The 17,076-nt window shown below is 47.4% G+C and overlaps 5 protein-coding genes across 7 annotated transcripts; 1 reads left to right on the plus strand and 4 right to left on the minus strand.

The window, feature by feature from the left end:
- The first annotated feature begins 254 nt into the window (after window positions 1-254).
- LOC122626727 lies at window positions 255-1,171 on the plus strand. The gene is made up of 2 exons (XM_043807096.1): window positions 255-970; window positions 1,036-1,171. The coding sequence occupies exons 1-2, from the start codon at window positions 255-257 to the stop codon at window positions 1,169-1,171; spliced, it is 852 nt and encodes a 283-aa protein (XP_043663031.1).
- Window positions 1,172-1,411: 240 nt separating this feature from the next.
- Window positions 1,412-3,569, minus strand: LOC122622851 (double-strand break repair protein MRE11). The gene is made up of 4 exons (XM_043801439.1): window positions 3,280-3,569; window positions 1,992-3,227; window positions 1,624-1,933; window positions 1,412-1,553 (listed from the first exon to the last, which is right to left on the minus strand). The coding sequence occupies exons 1-4, from the start codon at window positions 3,504-3,506 to the stop codon at window positions 1,464-1,466; spliced, it is 1,863 nt and encodes a 620-aa protein (XP_043657374.1). The 5' UTR covers window positions 3,507-3,569; the 3' UTR covers window positions 1,412-1,463.
- A 228-nt stretch (window positions 3,570-3,797) lies between these two features.
- On the minus strand, window positions 3,798-5,564 carry LOC122625808 (lysosomal thioesterase PPT2 homolog). The gene is made up of 5 exons (XM_043805861.1): window positions 5,258-5,564; window positions 4,995-5,136; window positions 4,825-4,932; window positions 4,343-4,616; window positions 3,798-4,282 (listed from the first exon to the last, which is right to left on the minus strand). The coding sequence occupies exons 1-5, from the start codon at window positions 5,399-5,401 to the stop codon at window positions 4,084-4,086; spliced, it is 867 nt and encodes a 288-aa protein (XP_043661796.1). The 5' UTR covers window positions 5,402-5,564; the 3' UTR covers window positions 3,798-4,083.
- Window positions 5,565-6,027: 463 nt separating this feature from the next.
- Window positions 6,028-7,867, minus strand: LOC122626674 (forkhead box protein B2). 3 transcript variants are annotated; one of them, XM_043807034.1, is made up of 4 exons: window positions 7,747-7,867; window positions 7,392-7,483; window positions 7,204-7,302; window positions 6,028-7,122 (listed from the first exon to the last, which is right to left on the minus strand). In XM_043807034.1, exons 1-4 carry the CDS (start codon window positions 7,762-7,764, stop codon window positions 6,417-6,419), a joined length of 915 nt encoding a protein of 304 aa, XP_043662969.1. In that variant the 5' UTR covers window positions 7,765-7,867; the 3' UTR covers window positions 6,028-6,416. The 3 variants fall into 3 exon arrangements, with proteins under 3 accessions (XP_043662969.1, XP_043662982.1, XP_043662975.1); XM_043807047.1 differs by lacking the exon at window positions 7,204-7,302; XM_043807040.1 differs by lacking the exons at window positions 7,204-7,302; window positions 7,747-7,867 and having other exon boundaries at window positions 7,392-7,507.
- Window positions 7,868-8,087: 220 nt separating this feature from the next.
- LOC122626670 (kinesin-like protein KIN-7I) lies at window positions 8,088-16,306 on the minus strand. The gene is given in 12 exon segments (XM_043807020.1): window positions 8,088-8,424; window positions 8,489-8,609; window positions 8,672-8,938; window positions 9,012-9,242; window positions 9,299-9,478; window positions 9,533-9,805; window positions 9,862-13,324; window positions 14,529-14,563; window positions 14,566-15,384; window positions 15,435-15,781; window positions 15,839-15,961; window positions 16,040-16,306. Coding segments are annotated over 12 exon segments (6,015 nt in total). The 5' UTR covers window positions 16,179-16,306; the 3' UTR covers window positions 8,088-8,407.
- Between the last annotated feature and the right edge of the window lie 770 nt (window positions 16,307-17,076).

Here is a 17,076-nt window from a genome sequence, read left to right on the forward strand (position 1 = left end):
GCCCACCAGTGGCGCAGTAGCTGCTGCTCCCAGGTCCAACCGAGATCCGTCTGCATCCCATTGAGCACGCCAGTTCTTTCCGTCTGAGTGCGCCGCAATCTTCGATCGCAATTTATAAAAGCTCTGCCCGCCCAGCGATTTCGCTGCAGTAGCATCTTCAGATTGTCGGCGAGTGGACGCGGATATTAGCCAACGAAGATCACCACTCGAGATCAGAACTCTGGATAGCCGCATCTGTTAGCAAGGACTCCACAATGCAGCGTGTCGAGTGGCTGCTGCTCCTGGCGTTGGTAGCCTCCGTTTCAACGGCAGTGACTCCAAGGAGGAGGCGACACAACGCGTCGGAATCCGCAACTACCTCCAGTCCCGGTGATTGGGGATCAGCCTGGGGCTTGGGTCCGGAGATGGCACTTGTGAGGAGGGTCTACGACGATTGCCAAGACAAGAACGACTTCATTGGCTGCCTGAAACAGAAAGCCCTCCATGCTCTCAGTCGAGCCCTGGACCAGGACTCCATCAAGATAGTGGATGGTCTGGTGCTGGAGAAGCAAAACCAGACCGAAACGGAGAGCATACTGGGCTCCCTGACGGATGCCCGGCAATTTGGCAACCTGGCGCCCATCGATCGAGCCCTTCTCTCCAAGGCGGACAAGCTGATGCGGACGCACACGCTTAAAATCGACATGGACGGAGGCGGCAGTGATGCTAGTGTGGGTCGTGGCGAGCACGGCCACAAGAAAAAGAAGCACAAGGAGGGGGGCCACATCAAGTATGTGGTGGCCGCCCTCCTCACAGCCATGGGCATCGCTGGTCCCTTGGGTCTGAAGGCTCTGGCCGCGATCGCCGGCAAGGCTCTCGTCATCAGTAAAGTGGCCCTGACCATTGCCGGGATCATTGCGCTCAAGAAACTCTTCTCGCACGACCACAGCGAGGAGACCAGCTTCCAAGTGCATGCCGGTGAACATAACAGGTAAGGGTTTAGTTTTTGAGTCTATATCAAAAAGGATTACTTTACTTCCATGTGCCTCCCTGCAGACGCAACACATACGTGATCCGGCCCGTGTCCAAGACGAGTGGTGCGGCAGGAGCCGGTGGCGTGGGCGTCACCGCCGCCGGCGGCAGCTCTTCGGTGGATCCGTATCGCTACTACTACGAATACCACCAGCAGTAAGGCGTGTGCTCAGTGGCGATGATGGTATCTGGAGAAATCTCCGCCGTTTTTTGGCGCCGGAGTCTTGATGCAGCTAGACTACCAAAGAACCGATCCACATCCAGTCGGACCAAGCGGAGTCCGACAGCAGCCGTTCACCTTAACGTAGCTCCTAAGTTGTAGGCTAATTTATTATGCAATTGCGCGAACCCTAAGAATGAAGCCCAAATAATAAACGATATTGAATTGTACTCATAGAGATTATAAAAAAGAAAACTCATGTTTATTAAACTTTGAGGTTCCGGAATCAAGGTCAATCGGAATCATCCGATATAACATAACTGGCAGTATTTCGAGAGCCCATCACGCTACTTAGAAGAGTTTGCTGCCTGCCGGAGGTTCGCTATTTGGGATACAAAAAGAAGCAAATACAATAAGATGTTCAGGTTTCTTGTAAGGCTAACATTTCATACCGTACTACCGACTGTCACATCTAGCTGGCCCTTGCCACGTGTGGCAGCTGTGGCGGCGGCACGACTTCGGGCGGTTCCACGACCCCTAGCAACTCCTCGTCCCGTCGCGGGTGCAATGGGAGCGTTCGCTGCGCTACCCAACTCAGATATGGACTTTTCTTCTTTCTTTACTTTCAAGCCCTGTGTATCGAGCATTTTCAGTAGATCCCCGTGCTTGTGGCGCGCCCTAAAACTCACAAGCTCGTCTTCGACGTTCTCGTCGTTTGGCATTGCTTCCAATAGGTGATCGACTGCCTTTTCCTTGTAGAACCTGGAGATTCAAATGGGTTAGGATGCATATAGTGATTCGATACTTGATTGCGACCCACTTGACAATATTTTCTGCTGCATCAGCATCCCGTTGCTCCAACAGCCGATAGGTCATCTCTGCGAGAGCCTTTGAGTGGAATAACTTTAGTGGTTTATTCGACTTGGCCTCTTCGAAATATCGATCCACTAACTCCTCCACGCGTGTGGCATTATCCGCTTCAAGAGCGCGTCGCAATGCCTCTTTGTCCAGGTTGACAGCCTCCGTTTTGGTACGCTTAACCACCTTGCTGAACTGCACCACATCCTGAACGTTGGCCACCCGAGTGCTAAACGTCTCCCCAAACCGAATTGCGTTAAACATGCAGGACTCATCTGTGTAGAGAAGGCGCAAGCGAATGAGCGGCAGCGTTGGTTGCTTAGGATGACCGGTGTGTTGGGCTGCCGCCCGTTCGATCATTGCCTCCACTCGTTCCTTGGCGTATTTAAAAACCTTGGTAGAGGCATCACCTTCGGCAAGTCCTAATTCCTCGGCATGGTCGTTCAACACGACGGATTCAAAGACGAAGGGCCGCACAGTCTCTAGCGGCAGCGGCTTTAGCTTGAATTTTCCCTTGTAAATCTCAAGCAGCCCCACGTGCTTCTTCTTGGCCTCGCCCTCGGACAAAGAGGTGGGCACGGAGGAACCCGGCTGAGAGACATAGAAGCGCTTCTTAGCATTCTCCTCTGGCTCGATGCGGCAATCGTGTTCGTGACCCCAGATCACCAGATGCAAGAACGATGGCAACAGGTCCTCAGGTAGGTAGTTCTTTGGTCCGCGATCGGCGCGGTTCTGATGTACCACTAACAGATGAAACCAATCCTCCTCCTCTTTGGACTCATTGCCGTCTTCACCATTAGCAGTATTCTCGGGACAGTTAAACTTCACCTTAAAATCCTTGATAAGCCTGGCCAGCCGGCCGTCGTGGATGTGGCTAAGTCCGTACAGTGCCAATTGGCTCTCTCCCTTGCGCATCAGCACGGGGCTGATCTCCACCTGGGTAAGATCCGTCCACCGACCAAAATAATTAACCAGACCCGAGGTGCTCAGCAAGTCCAGGGAGCTCAGGCGACCGAAGCCACTGGGATCGTCGTGATTGCCGTGAATAGAGAACACTGGAATGGCAATGTTCAGATTGGGATCCTCGTAGTTCACCGACTGGTTAACGGCATTGTAGAAGCACTGTCCCTGGTCGCTGAGAATCTCCAGGGAAACAGGACGATCGCCGAAGGTGTAACGACGCAGGAGTTCAATGCATCTGGTGGGCAATCAAAATGAAAATAGAGTGAGGAATACATTACAATTCCTACTTGTGCAGCGTATTCTGGCTGGGCACCGCGTCGTGGAAGAGGTCGCCTCCCAGTAGAATCATGTCCACATCCTCGGACACAGCCAGTTCCAGGATCTCCTCGAAGGCCGTGAAACTGTCCTCGCCGCGCACCGCATCCTTTTCGCCATAGCCCAGGTGGTTGTCGGTGGCCACCAGGACTCGGATCACGTTATCCGCATCCTGCTCTGCTGTCGTAGTGCCATCCATGGTCAAAATTTCACAAATAAGATTTTGCGCCCTATTTCGCCATCACAGGAACCGCGGAATATCATCGATATCGATATTTAATCGATTACGCGATGAGTAATAGAGGTACCGGTTTCTATCTACTAGTAAAAGTGTGCGGGATTTTTAAATATTATTGTTGATAACTTTGTCTATTATTGTTTCTGTATTACAACGTTATTATTCCAAATTATTGAAATTTAAATACAAATTAGACGACAGCTTATTGAACATATTGTTTTATTAGCGATTTATTTGAATATCTAATAATATATCTTTGAATTTTTATACCGTTTCAGCGATAGACAGGGAAATTGAAAATTCCCTGTAACATCACTGTCAATATATTTACTTATTAATAAGTAGTTCATAAGTTTGTAAAAATCTCCTCTGCAATACGCAGGCGGTTTTAAAAATATAGAGCTTAATAATTACAAATAAAAGATCATTTTTGTAGCAACTTCACATGAATGCTTATTGATGAGAGTGAGCCTTTGTCCGCCTATCCGATCACAGCCGTTTGATCGCTTAGTTTAGTTTAGTAGTTTTGGTTTTTTGTTCAGTCCAGATATGGCATTATCACTTCGTGGACGACATCCCTTCGCGTGTGCCAGGCAAGATGATGGACATGGGGTTTGACCACAATGATGAGCTTGCCAGCCTCCTGAAGCGTCCTGATGCCAATGGAGTCGCTGGTGAAAAGCGTTCGCTTGTTAAAGGGAATCACATCCATATTCTCATCGAAGTAACTGAAGTAGCTGAGGAAATATAAAAGGGTTTATTCGACTTTTGAAATTATCCCACCAACTATAACCTACCTCGATTGCCACGGAGTAATCACATCGTCGTTGGGTCCGCCGATCATCACCAACTTGTTCAGCCGCACCATTCCCATCTTGAAGGATGTGGAGTTGGAGGACTTCTTCTCGTTATTGATCAATGGCAGGAACTCGCTGTACTTCATGTAGAGATCCTGCCTCTGCGGATCATTCCAGTAGCCGCCAACCGAGGTGTGCTGTCCCACGCGCGAGTAGAACAACTCGAAGGCCGTCTTGGCCGCCAAATCGGGAAATATTAGATGCAGGAAGCTGGCTGAAAGTAAGACCATTAAACTAAATTTAAAACCTATAACCAAAATGGTAAATAGTTGCACATCGGAAATATGCCTTTGTTTTCTAACCCTACTGCAAACTTATTGCTTGTAAAATACAGACGGGTTTTACCCGGAGAAATTTAAACATGTGTGCATTCAAAACGTTGTATATTACTCATTGGATTGGACTTTGGATTGAACACTTACTGCCGTATTGTCCCGCCTGTGGTGAGGATAGAGATATAAAGGTCTTCACATTGTGCTCGGGCAGACTTTGGATGGCCGCCCGGGCCAAAAGGCCTCCTTGCGAGTATCCTGAAAGAGGAATGGTATGGGTAAGTAGATGCAAACAACCTTATAGAGATCGACGGGCTTACCCAGCACTATGATGCCCTCCGGATGCAGTTTGCCCACCTCGTTGAGGTAATCCCTGACCTGATCGACCTGTCGCCAGGCGTTCTCCAAGCTGTACCATCCACTGAATTTGTCGCAGTTGTAGACGATGGTACCAGGATGGAACTACAAACGGAGGAGAAGCGTCAATCAGTTCAACTGCGTTGTTTGCGTCGTCGAATTCGACCTTGTCACTGCTGATATTCAGCAGCTGGTAAACAATAACAAGGGGAATCCAATAACAAACCTCTTCGATTTCCCGGACCAGAGATGCCATCGATTCGGCTCCGGAGAGAATGCCGTGCAGGATGACCACCGGCTTGTAGGCCAGTGAGCCGGAAATGGCCGAGCAGGTTATCAGGGCCACCAGGACTTGCAAGTGAAGCCTCATTTTGTGGGGAACAATGGATTGCCGACTGTTGTTGTTGATGTATTCGTATCTTTATTAGCTGCTCTTCTTCTTGCTACCCGCATTGGAAATTCTGAAACTGCGGGTTTGAAATCCGACATGCGAATGGCAAATGTGTTTTGAGCGCAATTATGAGCGGAGCGGAGTTTAAAAATGGATTTAAATACAGTCAGGCTGTAATGAACATTTAAATAAAACAATAAATTGTACGATAAAGACAAGATTTAACTTAGTTAAATAAAATTTAGCTCAAAGGTTGATTTGATAACGAATTACAAAAGCGCTGAGGTGTTTTACAAGGAAAGGTGTTTAAATAGGTTCTATAAATTGAATTTTTGAATCCCGATATGACATTTTAAAAAAGTAAAAGCCAATATAATTTAGTGCACCATTAAAAACGCAAAAAGAGTTCGCATGGGGTACTTTTAAAATTAAACTTATTATTAGTCTGCGCCATCTTTTTCAGAATACAATTATAAGAGTCTAAAGAAAATAAAAGTTCAATTTACAATTTTTTGGACAATGTGATTGTACAACGGCTTGCACAAAACTAAATCTCAACGTTGTTTAGGCTTTCTTTACTCCAAAAAAATCCCAGAATCGGCGGATCTTAAAATAATGCTCGTTTATTCACTCTCAACTTACACGATCGTCGTTATGTACTTTGCACTATTGTGTCTTGCGTAAATTTAAGTCTAGGCGCGGCACACACGCTCCGCAATTAATATCTACGCTCTGTGGCTCGCGATCCACAGACTCCTCATCCACATCGCACAATTCATTTGTCATTCGGGGCCGGGAACAAGGTGATTTCAGGGTATATCAAATATGACAACACTTAACAGTTTAGGCTTAGGGCTAGGGCGGCATCTCAACCTCCTTTTTGTTTAAGAGTTCTCGATCTAGATTTGTAGCGGTTCTGTTCCAAGTTACGTGATTCGTTTCTGCGGCCGGAGATCTAGTAGAAGAAGTCCAGCCCGTTCCGAGGGCTCGAACCTCACCCGGCCACCTCTTCGCTGACAAAGTCCAGCTTAACCACCTCTGCGGGCAGGCACTCCTCCACGTCCACTTCGTTCTCCTGGACATTGATCCGATTGAGGGTCATGGACACGTCTGGGCCGCACTTTAAGCCTGCTGGCGCCCCGGCTGGCGATCCTGCTGTCGCCGCTGCCGCTGGAGGATTGGAGGTGCTCACCACATCGTCGGCAATCACCACCGTGGGCGAGAGTACTGTTGGAACAGTGGACACTGCAGACACTACGGGCACCACGATCTGCGTCGACGAGCAGGTGGACACCACATGGGGCTGCTGCACCACTGTCGCTGTAGTCGAAGTGGGCTGCTGGATAATGATGTTCTCCGTGATGGTGGGCGTGTTGTTTGCCGTCGAGGCTGCAGCCTGTGCTGCCGCTAATGCCGCAGCCTTCTGCATCTGCTGGTACTGCTTAACGGTCACCGTCGTGCCCGTCGTAGTGGTGGATTGTGGATGCAGGATGATCTGCTTTGGCTGCGCCACCAGCTGTACGTGCTGTACGATGGGCTGTGACTTAAATACTTGAGGAGGTGGCTGCTGAAGGGGCTGCTGCGGTTGCTGTTGTGGCAGCGTCTGGAGAACGTGTTGCACCTGCTGGACGGGCACTTGCTTGGCGGGAATGCCGGCGTCCTCGAAGGCCTTCTTCTTCAGCGCCTGGCGGATCTGAGAACTGCAATGGAGAAGGTTAATTGAAACTAGCACGGACACACTGGGCAGCAGGTTCCCTCGCCAGGAGCACAGGATCACTTACACGGTGCGGTTCTTGATGCTCAAGCTGATCTTGGTCAGGTCGTCGGAGAAGCGCATTATAGACGAGTGCAGCATGTCGATCTCCTCGTCCGTCCACTTTCTGCAGCCGTGGCGAGGGAACAAAGGACACAGAAACACTCCGATTAGTGTCCACAAAACTCGCGACTCCACCACAACGATTCAACTTACCCGGATGGCGACTCCGCATTGGGATGCAGCTGCATGGTTAGATCGCCCAGTCTGCTGAACGCCTGTCCGGCGGCCGTGAATATCTCCCCCACCTGCAAGTGTATGCGGATTTGCATCCGGAGTCAGTTTGTTGTTACCGCGTGCAAATTCAAAACAAACGCACCGCCCCCGCCCACCGCCCGTCGCCCCACTCAAGGTGGAACAACAAATTTCCCACTCGCAGGAGTGAGACAAACGAATGACTCTCGACTCTCTCCCGCGCCGCCTTTTTCTCGCTTGGAACGCGCGGGGGCGCTGGCGACGGGATTGCCACGGGCGGCGCAGCCGGCGGATGTGGCGGAGCGGCAGAACCTACCTTGATTGCCGAGTTCATGGCCTTTTTTCGCGGGGCGCTGTTTTTTTGTCGTAATTTTACGTAGTTTTGCGTCCGCAGCTTTTCAACACTGACGCCGTGCACAACACTCAAGCGGCCCCCAATTAGCTAACGCACAACACTGGAATTTTTATTTTTGCTGCAATCGACTTATCGATTGGTATATCGGGCATTCAAACAAAAACGGTTAACTCATTTAGTTTTACATTTAAGTAATTTTTGATTTCTATTTAACAATTCAGCCACTTATGCAGATCTATTTTTAACATTAAGATAATATAAATAGTTTATTCAATGCTATACATATTAACAAAATAAATTATTAAACATATTAATCAGGACACATTACTTAATCGAATTTAACTATTAAACTAAGCAATTAATTTTGAATATTTGGATCACGTTTGTTTTTGCAATTTGTGTTTTGATAATAATTGACAAATACTTAGGGCATAAATAAAAATAGAAAACTATAAATGTAGAATTCCACCCTTAGCAAGATAACATTTAACAAAAAAAATCCTTAATACTTGGATAACATTAATTCTGATTAATTTTTGTGTCTTCCCATCGGTTTCGTATCTTTTAACTCAATGTCTTGCCTCCTGTCCGAACTCAGTCTTTGTTTGCAGCTCAGCTGCGCTCAGTGGCAATTGCTATCTGCAATTAAATTAAATTAAATATGAGAATTCGAGGAATTCGGGGCTAAGCAAATATTACTAACCCACGGGATCGGTCATAGTTCCGCAGTCACGAAATTCATTCCAGCAAGACTGCTTGCGGTGCTCATCGTAGGCCGTCATCCGTCGATTCTTCCGCACCGCAGTCTCGAAACTGAGGGATTTCTTTACGAAAATAATAATTATATGTTACGGAGTTACTCGGAAATTTGGCAATTCATATGTACCCTTGGCACGCTGCCAGCAAAATGGCGATCCACAGGCTTCTTTGTTGCCGAAACAGCGGCAGAAGTTGGCGATCCATTCCTCTCAAAGGACCAATCGCCGGCGTCCACTTTATGCGCCTGTTCCGCCGCCAGTTCATGCTGAAGCTTAGTCAAGACTTCGGTGACAGAGTACAACTTTTCCTCAAGATCACGCTTGCCTTCCGACAGACTAGAGATGGTGCCGTCCATGCGCTCCTTCTCGGATAGAAAACTGATTTCCCTGGTTTTCTAAACAAATCATACAAAACCGAAAAAAAACATTTAGCTATTTTATAACTGCCTTTGATAACAATTATTTTACCAGCGTTGATCGTAGCTTTTCGTACTCCCTCGTGAGTTTATCAACCTTCTCTTCCATCTCGAGCCGTTTTTCATTTTGCTTAATCGAGTCCTCTCGCAGTGATTGAAAGACGGCTTCATTGGACGTCAACTGGGCCACAAGTCGGTCATTGTTCGCATTCTTTTCATTAAGAATTGCCAGTTTTTCATCTAACTCTTTTTGGTTCTTTCTCAAATCGCTTTCCTTTGATTTCTGAATACAAATTTCATTAACGATCGAATGACCTACAATTACATATCTAATATTACCAAAGTTAAACGGAGCTTTTCACAGTCCCCGTTCAGAGCCTTGTTCAGCGTAGTTAACTTTTCACAGTCCTCGTTCAGCGTAGTTAACTTTTCCTCAGACTTGCGATGTTTCTTCTTTAGATTAGAAATTGAGTTATCCAAGAGTTCCTTCTGCGTTTGCATTGCTTCATCTTTGGATTGCTGTAAAATTTTAGTTACCAATATTGTATTTAACCAGAATATAATAACTATTACCAGATCGGATCGTAAGGTCTCACACTCCTTTGTGAGGTCGCGAACCTTTTTCTCCATTTCGAGATTTAATTTATTGGCTGCTTTGATGTCTGATTGCATTTTCTTCGAGGATTCTAGCAGCGATGCGAATTCCGTTTCAAGCCGCGAATTGCTGTTATCCTTCTCACTAAGAATGGTCAGCTGTTCCTCCAGTTGCTGGTTATTCCTTTTCAGATCGGATATGGTCAAGTTCAAAGTTTCTTTTTCTTTCAGAAAATTATTAGTTTGAGCTTCCTGACAAACGATTTCATAAAATACAAAGATGAAGACGTTAAGCAACTTAAACTTACCAAATCGGACCGAAGATTTTCGCACTCCTTGGTCAGTTCCCCAATTTTATCTCGACCAAGCAAGGAAAGCTCATTGGATCGCCGTTCGAATTCTTCTTTCTTGGCTCGTAGCTGCTCTTCCAGATCGGTTTTTATGTGTTCCAGTTTGCCCAAATCATCTTGTAGAGAGGCATTAAGTTTTCGCTCATCATCCACTATGTTCTGCAGATCCTGAGCTTCTTTTAGCTTGCCTTTAAGCTCTTCATTCCCAGACTCTAGATTGTCTTTAGCTTCTTGCAGAGATTTCAGTTTAAGCTGCAGCTCGTCTACTGAACCTTTAAGATCTGCGATCTCTCGTTCGAACTGACCTGCCTGGACAGATATAGTCTCCTCTACTTCCTTTAGCTGACTTTCCAAACCTTGCTGTGCCGTCCTTGCAGTTGTATTTGCATCAAGGGCGTGCTTAAGCTCAGAGCGAAGCTTCTCAATCTCTGAATCTTGGCTAGAAATCCCTTCCTGTGAAGCAAGCAGTTCAGAATGCAAACGCTCCATTTTCTTCTGCAGGTTTGCCGACAACTCGGTTGAATCCGAAAGACAGACTTTTAGCCGCTCGTGCTGGCGCACCAGCTCATCGTGGGCATGCAACTTGAGCTGGGCACAGTGTAGCGCTTCTGTGAGATCTGCTTCCTTGGACTTGAAAGTGTCGAGCTTTTCTTCAATCTCACACCTATCCAACTCCTTCTGACTGGTCAGGGTAATCATTTCCGCTTCGATTTCCTCGAGTTTTTTGAGGGTCTTCGAGTGCTGTGTATGGACTTTCTGGATCTCCGATAGCAGTTCTGTTTTCTCCCACCTCAACAGTTCCAAATCCCGAACATGCTCATCACAATAATTCTGCGGCGAATTGGGTTCCTCAACAACTGCCTGTGCCTCCGAACTTTTCTGGTCGACAGTGCGTTGGAGTTGTTCCACCTGCAACAGGCTTTCGTCGTACAGCTTCTCAAGTTGGCGCTTTTCCATTTGCAGTCCCTCGAACTCCAAATTCTGATCAGATTTGGTTTTAAGCAGTTCTGCAATTGTGTTTCGCATCGCCTCAAGCCTACAAATTCCCTTTTCCCGCTCCTCCAGCGCTTGGCTTAGTTTCTCCTTGTAAGCAGATTCCTTCTCCTTTACCGTTTCCCTGATTTTTTCCAGCTCTGCCTTGTGTAGGGCAACCAATTCATTCCTTTCCCGCTCGACCTGAGTAATCTTTTCTTGAAGAGATCCTTTAATGGCTTCCAATTCCGCCTGACACTGAGTGGTTACACTGTCGAGCTTTGCACTGGCCTGCAGTAGTTGCTCCTCCAAAGTTTTCACACTGCTGTCATACCGTTCCTTGTTTTCCTCCAACTCCAGGCAGTACGCTCGGAATTTGGAGCGGTTTACAATCTCGCTCGTCTCAATTTTCACCATGTACTCCAGCTGAAGGCTGTTAATCTCATCTGTCTTTCGCTTCTCCAGAGTACTTAGTTCCTCTTGTGCCCTTTCTAATGATTCTTCAAGTTGCTCGATTCGGCTTTCATATTCGAAGGTAAGAGTGGTTTGCTCCTGGATTGGCGTCTCCAGTTTTAGAGATTCATGAGCTGTGATGCTGCGGTACTCCAGTTGATGATCATCTGATGACGCCTGCGCCTGGCAATTGGCGTCCTCCTCCAACTTTGTAAGCTTCAGCTCCATGGATGAGTACTGCTCGCTCATTTCTCCAATATCCGTTTGCAGCTCGGATATTTTTCCGTCCTTCAGCTGCATCTGCTCCAACTGGTCTTTGAGCTCTGTCTGCAGATTACACACCTTGTTCCTCAACTCTGCAAGTGATGTCTTAAGATTAACGACTTCCTGCGATTCCTGCTCCTCCTTAGCGGCATCTTTACTCCGTAACTCCTCGTACAATATCTTTATCTCAGCATTTTGCTTCTTTAAAGTTTCGATTTGCATTTCGTAGTCATCAATCCTTTTCACTTTCTCGCTGTTTTTAAGAAGAGCCGCCTCTAGGCTGGTTATTTGTACACGCAATGTATTAACAATGGCTTTCTCTTCCTCAAAAAGATTATTTTTCCTTTCAACTTCTTGCTCCAACTGGAAAACTACATCCTGCATTTGGTCCTCCTCTTTCGTACCATTCTGTTTCTGATTTATTTTCACAATCTGAAATCTTTGACGCTTCAGAGAGCCTTTAAGGAGTACCGAGTCGGATGCATCCTGCTGTTTGCCATCACCCTCTATGAACTCAGCACGCTCGAGGCAAAGTTTAAAGCTTTCCACGCCCTGATCCTGCTCCGCTTGGTTGGATGTAAAGAGGCGCCTGCCACCGGAGTAGTCGACGAACTCAATCTCTTGGATGGACTCCGACAGCTTGGTAAATTGCTGCAGCAGATCACTGTCCAAGTCGTTTTCCGGATCACTGCACTCGGTGCCCACACCCGAACTCTTCATGGACTCCACATCGAAGCTTGTCGTTCGTTGCTTAAGCTCCTCTCGGAGTACATCGCCCTCTTGGATGCTTTCCACCAATTGGTTAGATAGACAGTCGTAATTCTGTTGGATCTCGTTAAACTTCATCTGCAACTCAGAAAGTCGCTTCTTCAGCTCTTGATTTTGTACCGTCAACTCTACGGAAAGAGAATCCGGATTGGGAGCTTCTAGAAGCTTGCGCTGGGCCTCCTCCACCCGCTCCTTCAGAGTTCCAATCTCTGCTTGCAGCTTCGCATTTTCATCCTGCAGCTGCTGGCACTGTTCATCCGATGTGACTCCCAGATATTTGTAGTCCCCCAGCAGCTTTTGGTACTTTTGCTGTATGCCATTGTAGTCAGCCTGCATGGTCTCAATGGCCAGCTGCTGAGTCATCCACTTATGCTCCAGATTGTTGTACTTTTCCTGCAGTTGTCCAAAATCATCCTGGGCCGTGGTTATCTGTCTGGAGAGGCGTTCGCAATCAGTGGTCTTCTGTGAGACCTCACAGTTTGCATGGCTGAAGGCAGACTGCATACTTTCCAACTTGATGCGGGTGGCAGCAATTTCCGATCGCAGCTGATCGCACTGGCAAGCGATCGACTCCACACCCGTGGCATCCGCTAGGGACAGTAGCCGCTCCAACTCATGGCACTTGTTGCAAATCCGCTCGCAGCTGGACTCGAGCTCGGGGCACATGGATCGCATGTGATCCTCCTTGCTGTTTCGCAACACATCTCGAGAAAGCTCCTCAAGAGACAGCTGCAGGCTTTCTATGGTCGATTCCTTCTCGGAGAGCACAGAGAGAAGTTCTTCCTCCATGTGCTTGGACTTGGCCAATTGCTCCCCGAGATTGACTGCCTCGCGTTTCTCCATCTCCAGTCGCTCAATTGTCGCCTTTAGCCTCTCTATTTGCTCCTCGTACTTCTCGATCGTCTGCTTTGCTCTCTGGTTGGATGCAGTAAGAGCTGAGATCTCGGTCTGCAGGGCATCGCAGCTGTAATTGATAGGAAAAATGAGATACTGGAATGAATACGTAAATGGAGGAACATCATAAATATACTTTAACGCTATTTATAATTCCAGTGCGCCTGGCTAGGAAACACTGTTTACTCTGCCTAACTAAATGGGTGCTGTCCTAGGGAATCCGGCGTTCACAAAACAACACTAAAAATAGAAGCAGCTGGCGGCATTCAAGTTGAAGTTGCAGCAGGCGAGATGTGTGGGTTATACGAACATGGTCATTGAAATAAAAGCACACCATGGTATAAACATTATATAAAAATGTGATCTGATCATAAAAATTGATTTGAAATCGTTGAACAGATTAAAATTAGTAATTAATCTATTGCAAACTTGACAGAAGTGCAACTGCACTGTGCTATTGTGTCGACCGCAGTTGTCGTTGTTGTGTGTAGGTTGGTAGATGCAGATCTTTCACCCAAGTCACTCACTCACTCGCGCACTCACTCTTTCGGTTTCGGCTTCGGTTTCTGTTTCGGTTGGCCAATCTATATGCGTTACATCACAGTCTATAACGTTGGTGGATCGGCAGTAGGGTCGACGTCATCGATCACCCAAGACGATCGGCGGAGGAGCGTGAGAGCGATGGGCGGAGGAAAAGCGTGCTGGCTGTTTGGGCAGCGGCAAATACAATGCGCATTGCGGAATTCCAGCGATCAAATTATCAAGAAGTTGGCCAGTTAACTGGCTTGTCGAACGGCTGACTGCCGCTTATCGCGCTCCCAACGCCACAATGCGATCGTAGCTGGGGCGTCACATCGCATCCAGTCGCGTCTATTTGCAAAACTGGCTCACATCAGCCGTCCGCACTCCCGCCGCTCCCGGATTCTCCCCCAGAGATCTTTCCTTCTCGACGGCTATTTGCGTTGGCGTTTGTTTTGTTTTCGATTTCCTCGCGATCGCACTCTGAGTGGAGCCAGCTTGCCCTCTTCGAAGCGACTGCTCCGAGAAAGCGAGAAGAGCGCGCGAAGACCGCGCGAGAAGACAGCCGAGCAGAAGCAGAAGCAGAAGAGCACGCCGCGCTCGACTCCACCTCGTTTCTGAAATCAGGTGTCAGGTGAGCGCGCGCCAGAGGTGAGTTGGCATATTCAAAATGCGCACTTAAAGTACTTTCAACTAACTAACTTGAATCTGTTTATATCCCTATATCAAGAATGTAGAATTAAAAATTTACTTACTTCGGAACGGACTCCTTATACATTTTTGGCATCTGTTTTTTACTGAAGGAATACTGCTCGCCGCCTCTTTTTCCAACTGTTTCGGCCGGCCAGGCCTACTGTCCGTATTATCCTCCTTAAGCGACTGATGAATGCTCTTGGTTTTGGGAGCAATCTCCCGCCGTTGAGAATGAGTGGTGTTGTGGAAAAACGTGGGTTTCGGCAGGTTGGTCAGCTTCGATGGGCGCGGGAGACGGGACTCCTCTGGCACAGGCAATGCGGGCACAGGAGTCTCGCCTTCTGAGCCTGAGGCGGATGAAGTCCAAGTACGACGCCGTTTCTGGAGGCGATGTTCGCTAAGCGAGGCGCTGGAAATGATCTTCGACATGTCGCGCTTAATGCTACGTTCCAGAGACTGCAATACCAGCTGGCTCGCATTCTTGCGCTCCTCCTCTGCAAGTCTTTCCTTCTGCATTTTGATCCCGCGATCCAGTCGCCTCATCATCGTGGTTTCAGCGTCTATTTCGCAGACCTGCGGATTGCACCGAATCTTTTTGGCACATGTTGCGAAACTTATAGTGGATATCGAATCCTCCACGACCGATGGCTTAATTGTACAGATGACAGAGGTCAACACATTTCCACCCAGCGAAGGCTGCATGATGCGCGTGATTTTCGAATCGCGAAAGCTAATCGACTTGCTGACTACGTTCTCGGAGAGGCTCCTAACCAGGTTGCAAAAACTCGTAAGGCTGGATGAGCGACTTTGGGCAGCCGCCTGGTCTACATGTTCTGATCCAGCTAGATCCACCAGGCTCAGCACGCTCTGAACTACGGTGTCGTCATCGCTGGTGTGCGACTTTCGGGACTCGATGATCTGTGGGATACATTTTGCAGATTAAGTGAATGATACTGGCAGGCACTTACTATCCTAAAGATGGCGTGCGAACGGCTGGACCGCTCGTTCATGTTAGTTTCGCCCACGGTGCGCTCCTTGTTGCCCATGCATAGCAGGCGCAGGAGGTCGTCCTCGCTGGTTATGATGCACTCCTCGCAGTTCACGTTCACAATCCCGTTGCCGGACTCGTGGATCTTCAGGTCCTGATTCTTCTTGTTCAGCAGGTCGTAGATCTTCTCATTGTAGATCTCGATGTAGCCCACGCGCAGCAGAAAGTCCCGCTCCGTCTCACTGGAGATCTGCTGAAAGATCTCCTTGGCGGCCAGCACCATGACGCCCGGGTTCTGGCCGTCGCCCATCATGGTGTACGTCTTGCCTGCAAAGCATGCCCAGTTTTAGGTATATCGCGGTGTATATATAGCACAGTACCCACCCGACGACGTCTGGCCGTAGGCAAAAATAGTTCCGTTGAAGCCCTGCATGCAGGCGTGCACTATGTGCCTGGCCATCCGGTCGAACACCTCCTGGTTGTTGGCGCCCTCGTCGAACACATAGTCTGCAAGAGGGGAAAGGATGAAGACTTTGGGGACTAGGATACGCTCTTCAATGTCTAGGTTACTAGGCAACCACTCACCGAAGACACAGGGCTCCGCGTGGCTGTCCGCCAACTGGATGGAGCGGCCCTCCTTCACCTGCCAGAGCGAAGTGAGCCCGAGCTCGCAGGGACGCAGCTTGATGCACGCCAGGATGGAGCTGGCGTTCTTCGCAGACATCTTTGTGACTTGTCGGAAGCGTTTCTTACACACACAATGGACGGACACAAACAGATTCTAACGTATTAGGAAAGCTAATTTGATCGACATCTTTGTTTGCCTGAATAAATTCGAACATATACCGCTTCGGAAGCGAACCAGATCGGAACACGGAACCAGTGAATCGACTGAGCCAATCAGAAAAACACATTCAATTTCTTACGATTTCTTATTGGAAAGTCATATGGTTCACATGGTATTGATAAATAAAACGAATAATTTTCCCCCTTACAAATCGGATCTTGAAAGTTGGAATGTCTTCTTGGCGCTGTGAGTCCGCTTGTGAATCTTTAAATGCAATTTTAACATTTTTTTGAACAGCGACAAACAGAGGGAACACTTTTGAGGTCTTAGTTTGAAGTGCCTTCGAGTGTGGAGCCGTTGTAGATTATAATTTGTTCTAAAAGTCTTGGAGTACTTCCATGAAAACGCCTTGAATCAAACTAGGCACACTTGTAGGGTCTACCTTTAATATGAATTCTAGCAGGTTGTAAAATATTTGTTTTATTTTTCCAAAATAAGATAGATCAACAAATCAAATAGCTTTGTACAGTAACTATAAAAAGCTGTTAGCAGTTGTTGCTGGTGGACTTACATAAAGACAAAAGCTGAGTGTTTTGGTTAATGCATAAAGAAATAATAATACAAGTCGTCCACTATTCAACATCTACAGTAAAAAATAACATATACCTTGGCTACTTTAAAGAGTTATATCATTATTCAGTCTCATACATGATATGAGATCAAGTATGTTCTTTATTGTAAGAGAGATATGGAAGACAGTAATAAAAAAGTACGAAAAGTACACACATAACTTATTAGGATATTTAAACAGTAGCTTAAGATTTCACCTATGTTT

Source organism: Drosophila teissieri, chromosome 2L (assembly GCF_016746235.2).
Source record: "Drosophila teissieri strain GT53w chromosome 2L, Prin_Dtei_1.1, whole genome shotgun sequence".
NCBI lineage: Eukaryota > Metazoa > Arthropoda > Insecta > Diptera > Drosophilidae > Drosophila > Drosophila teissieri.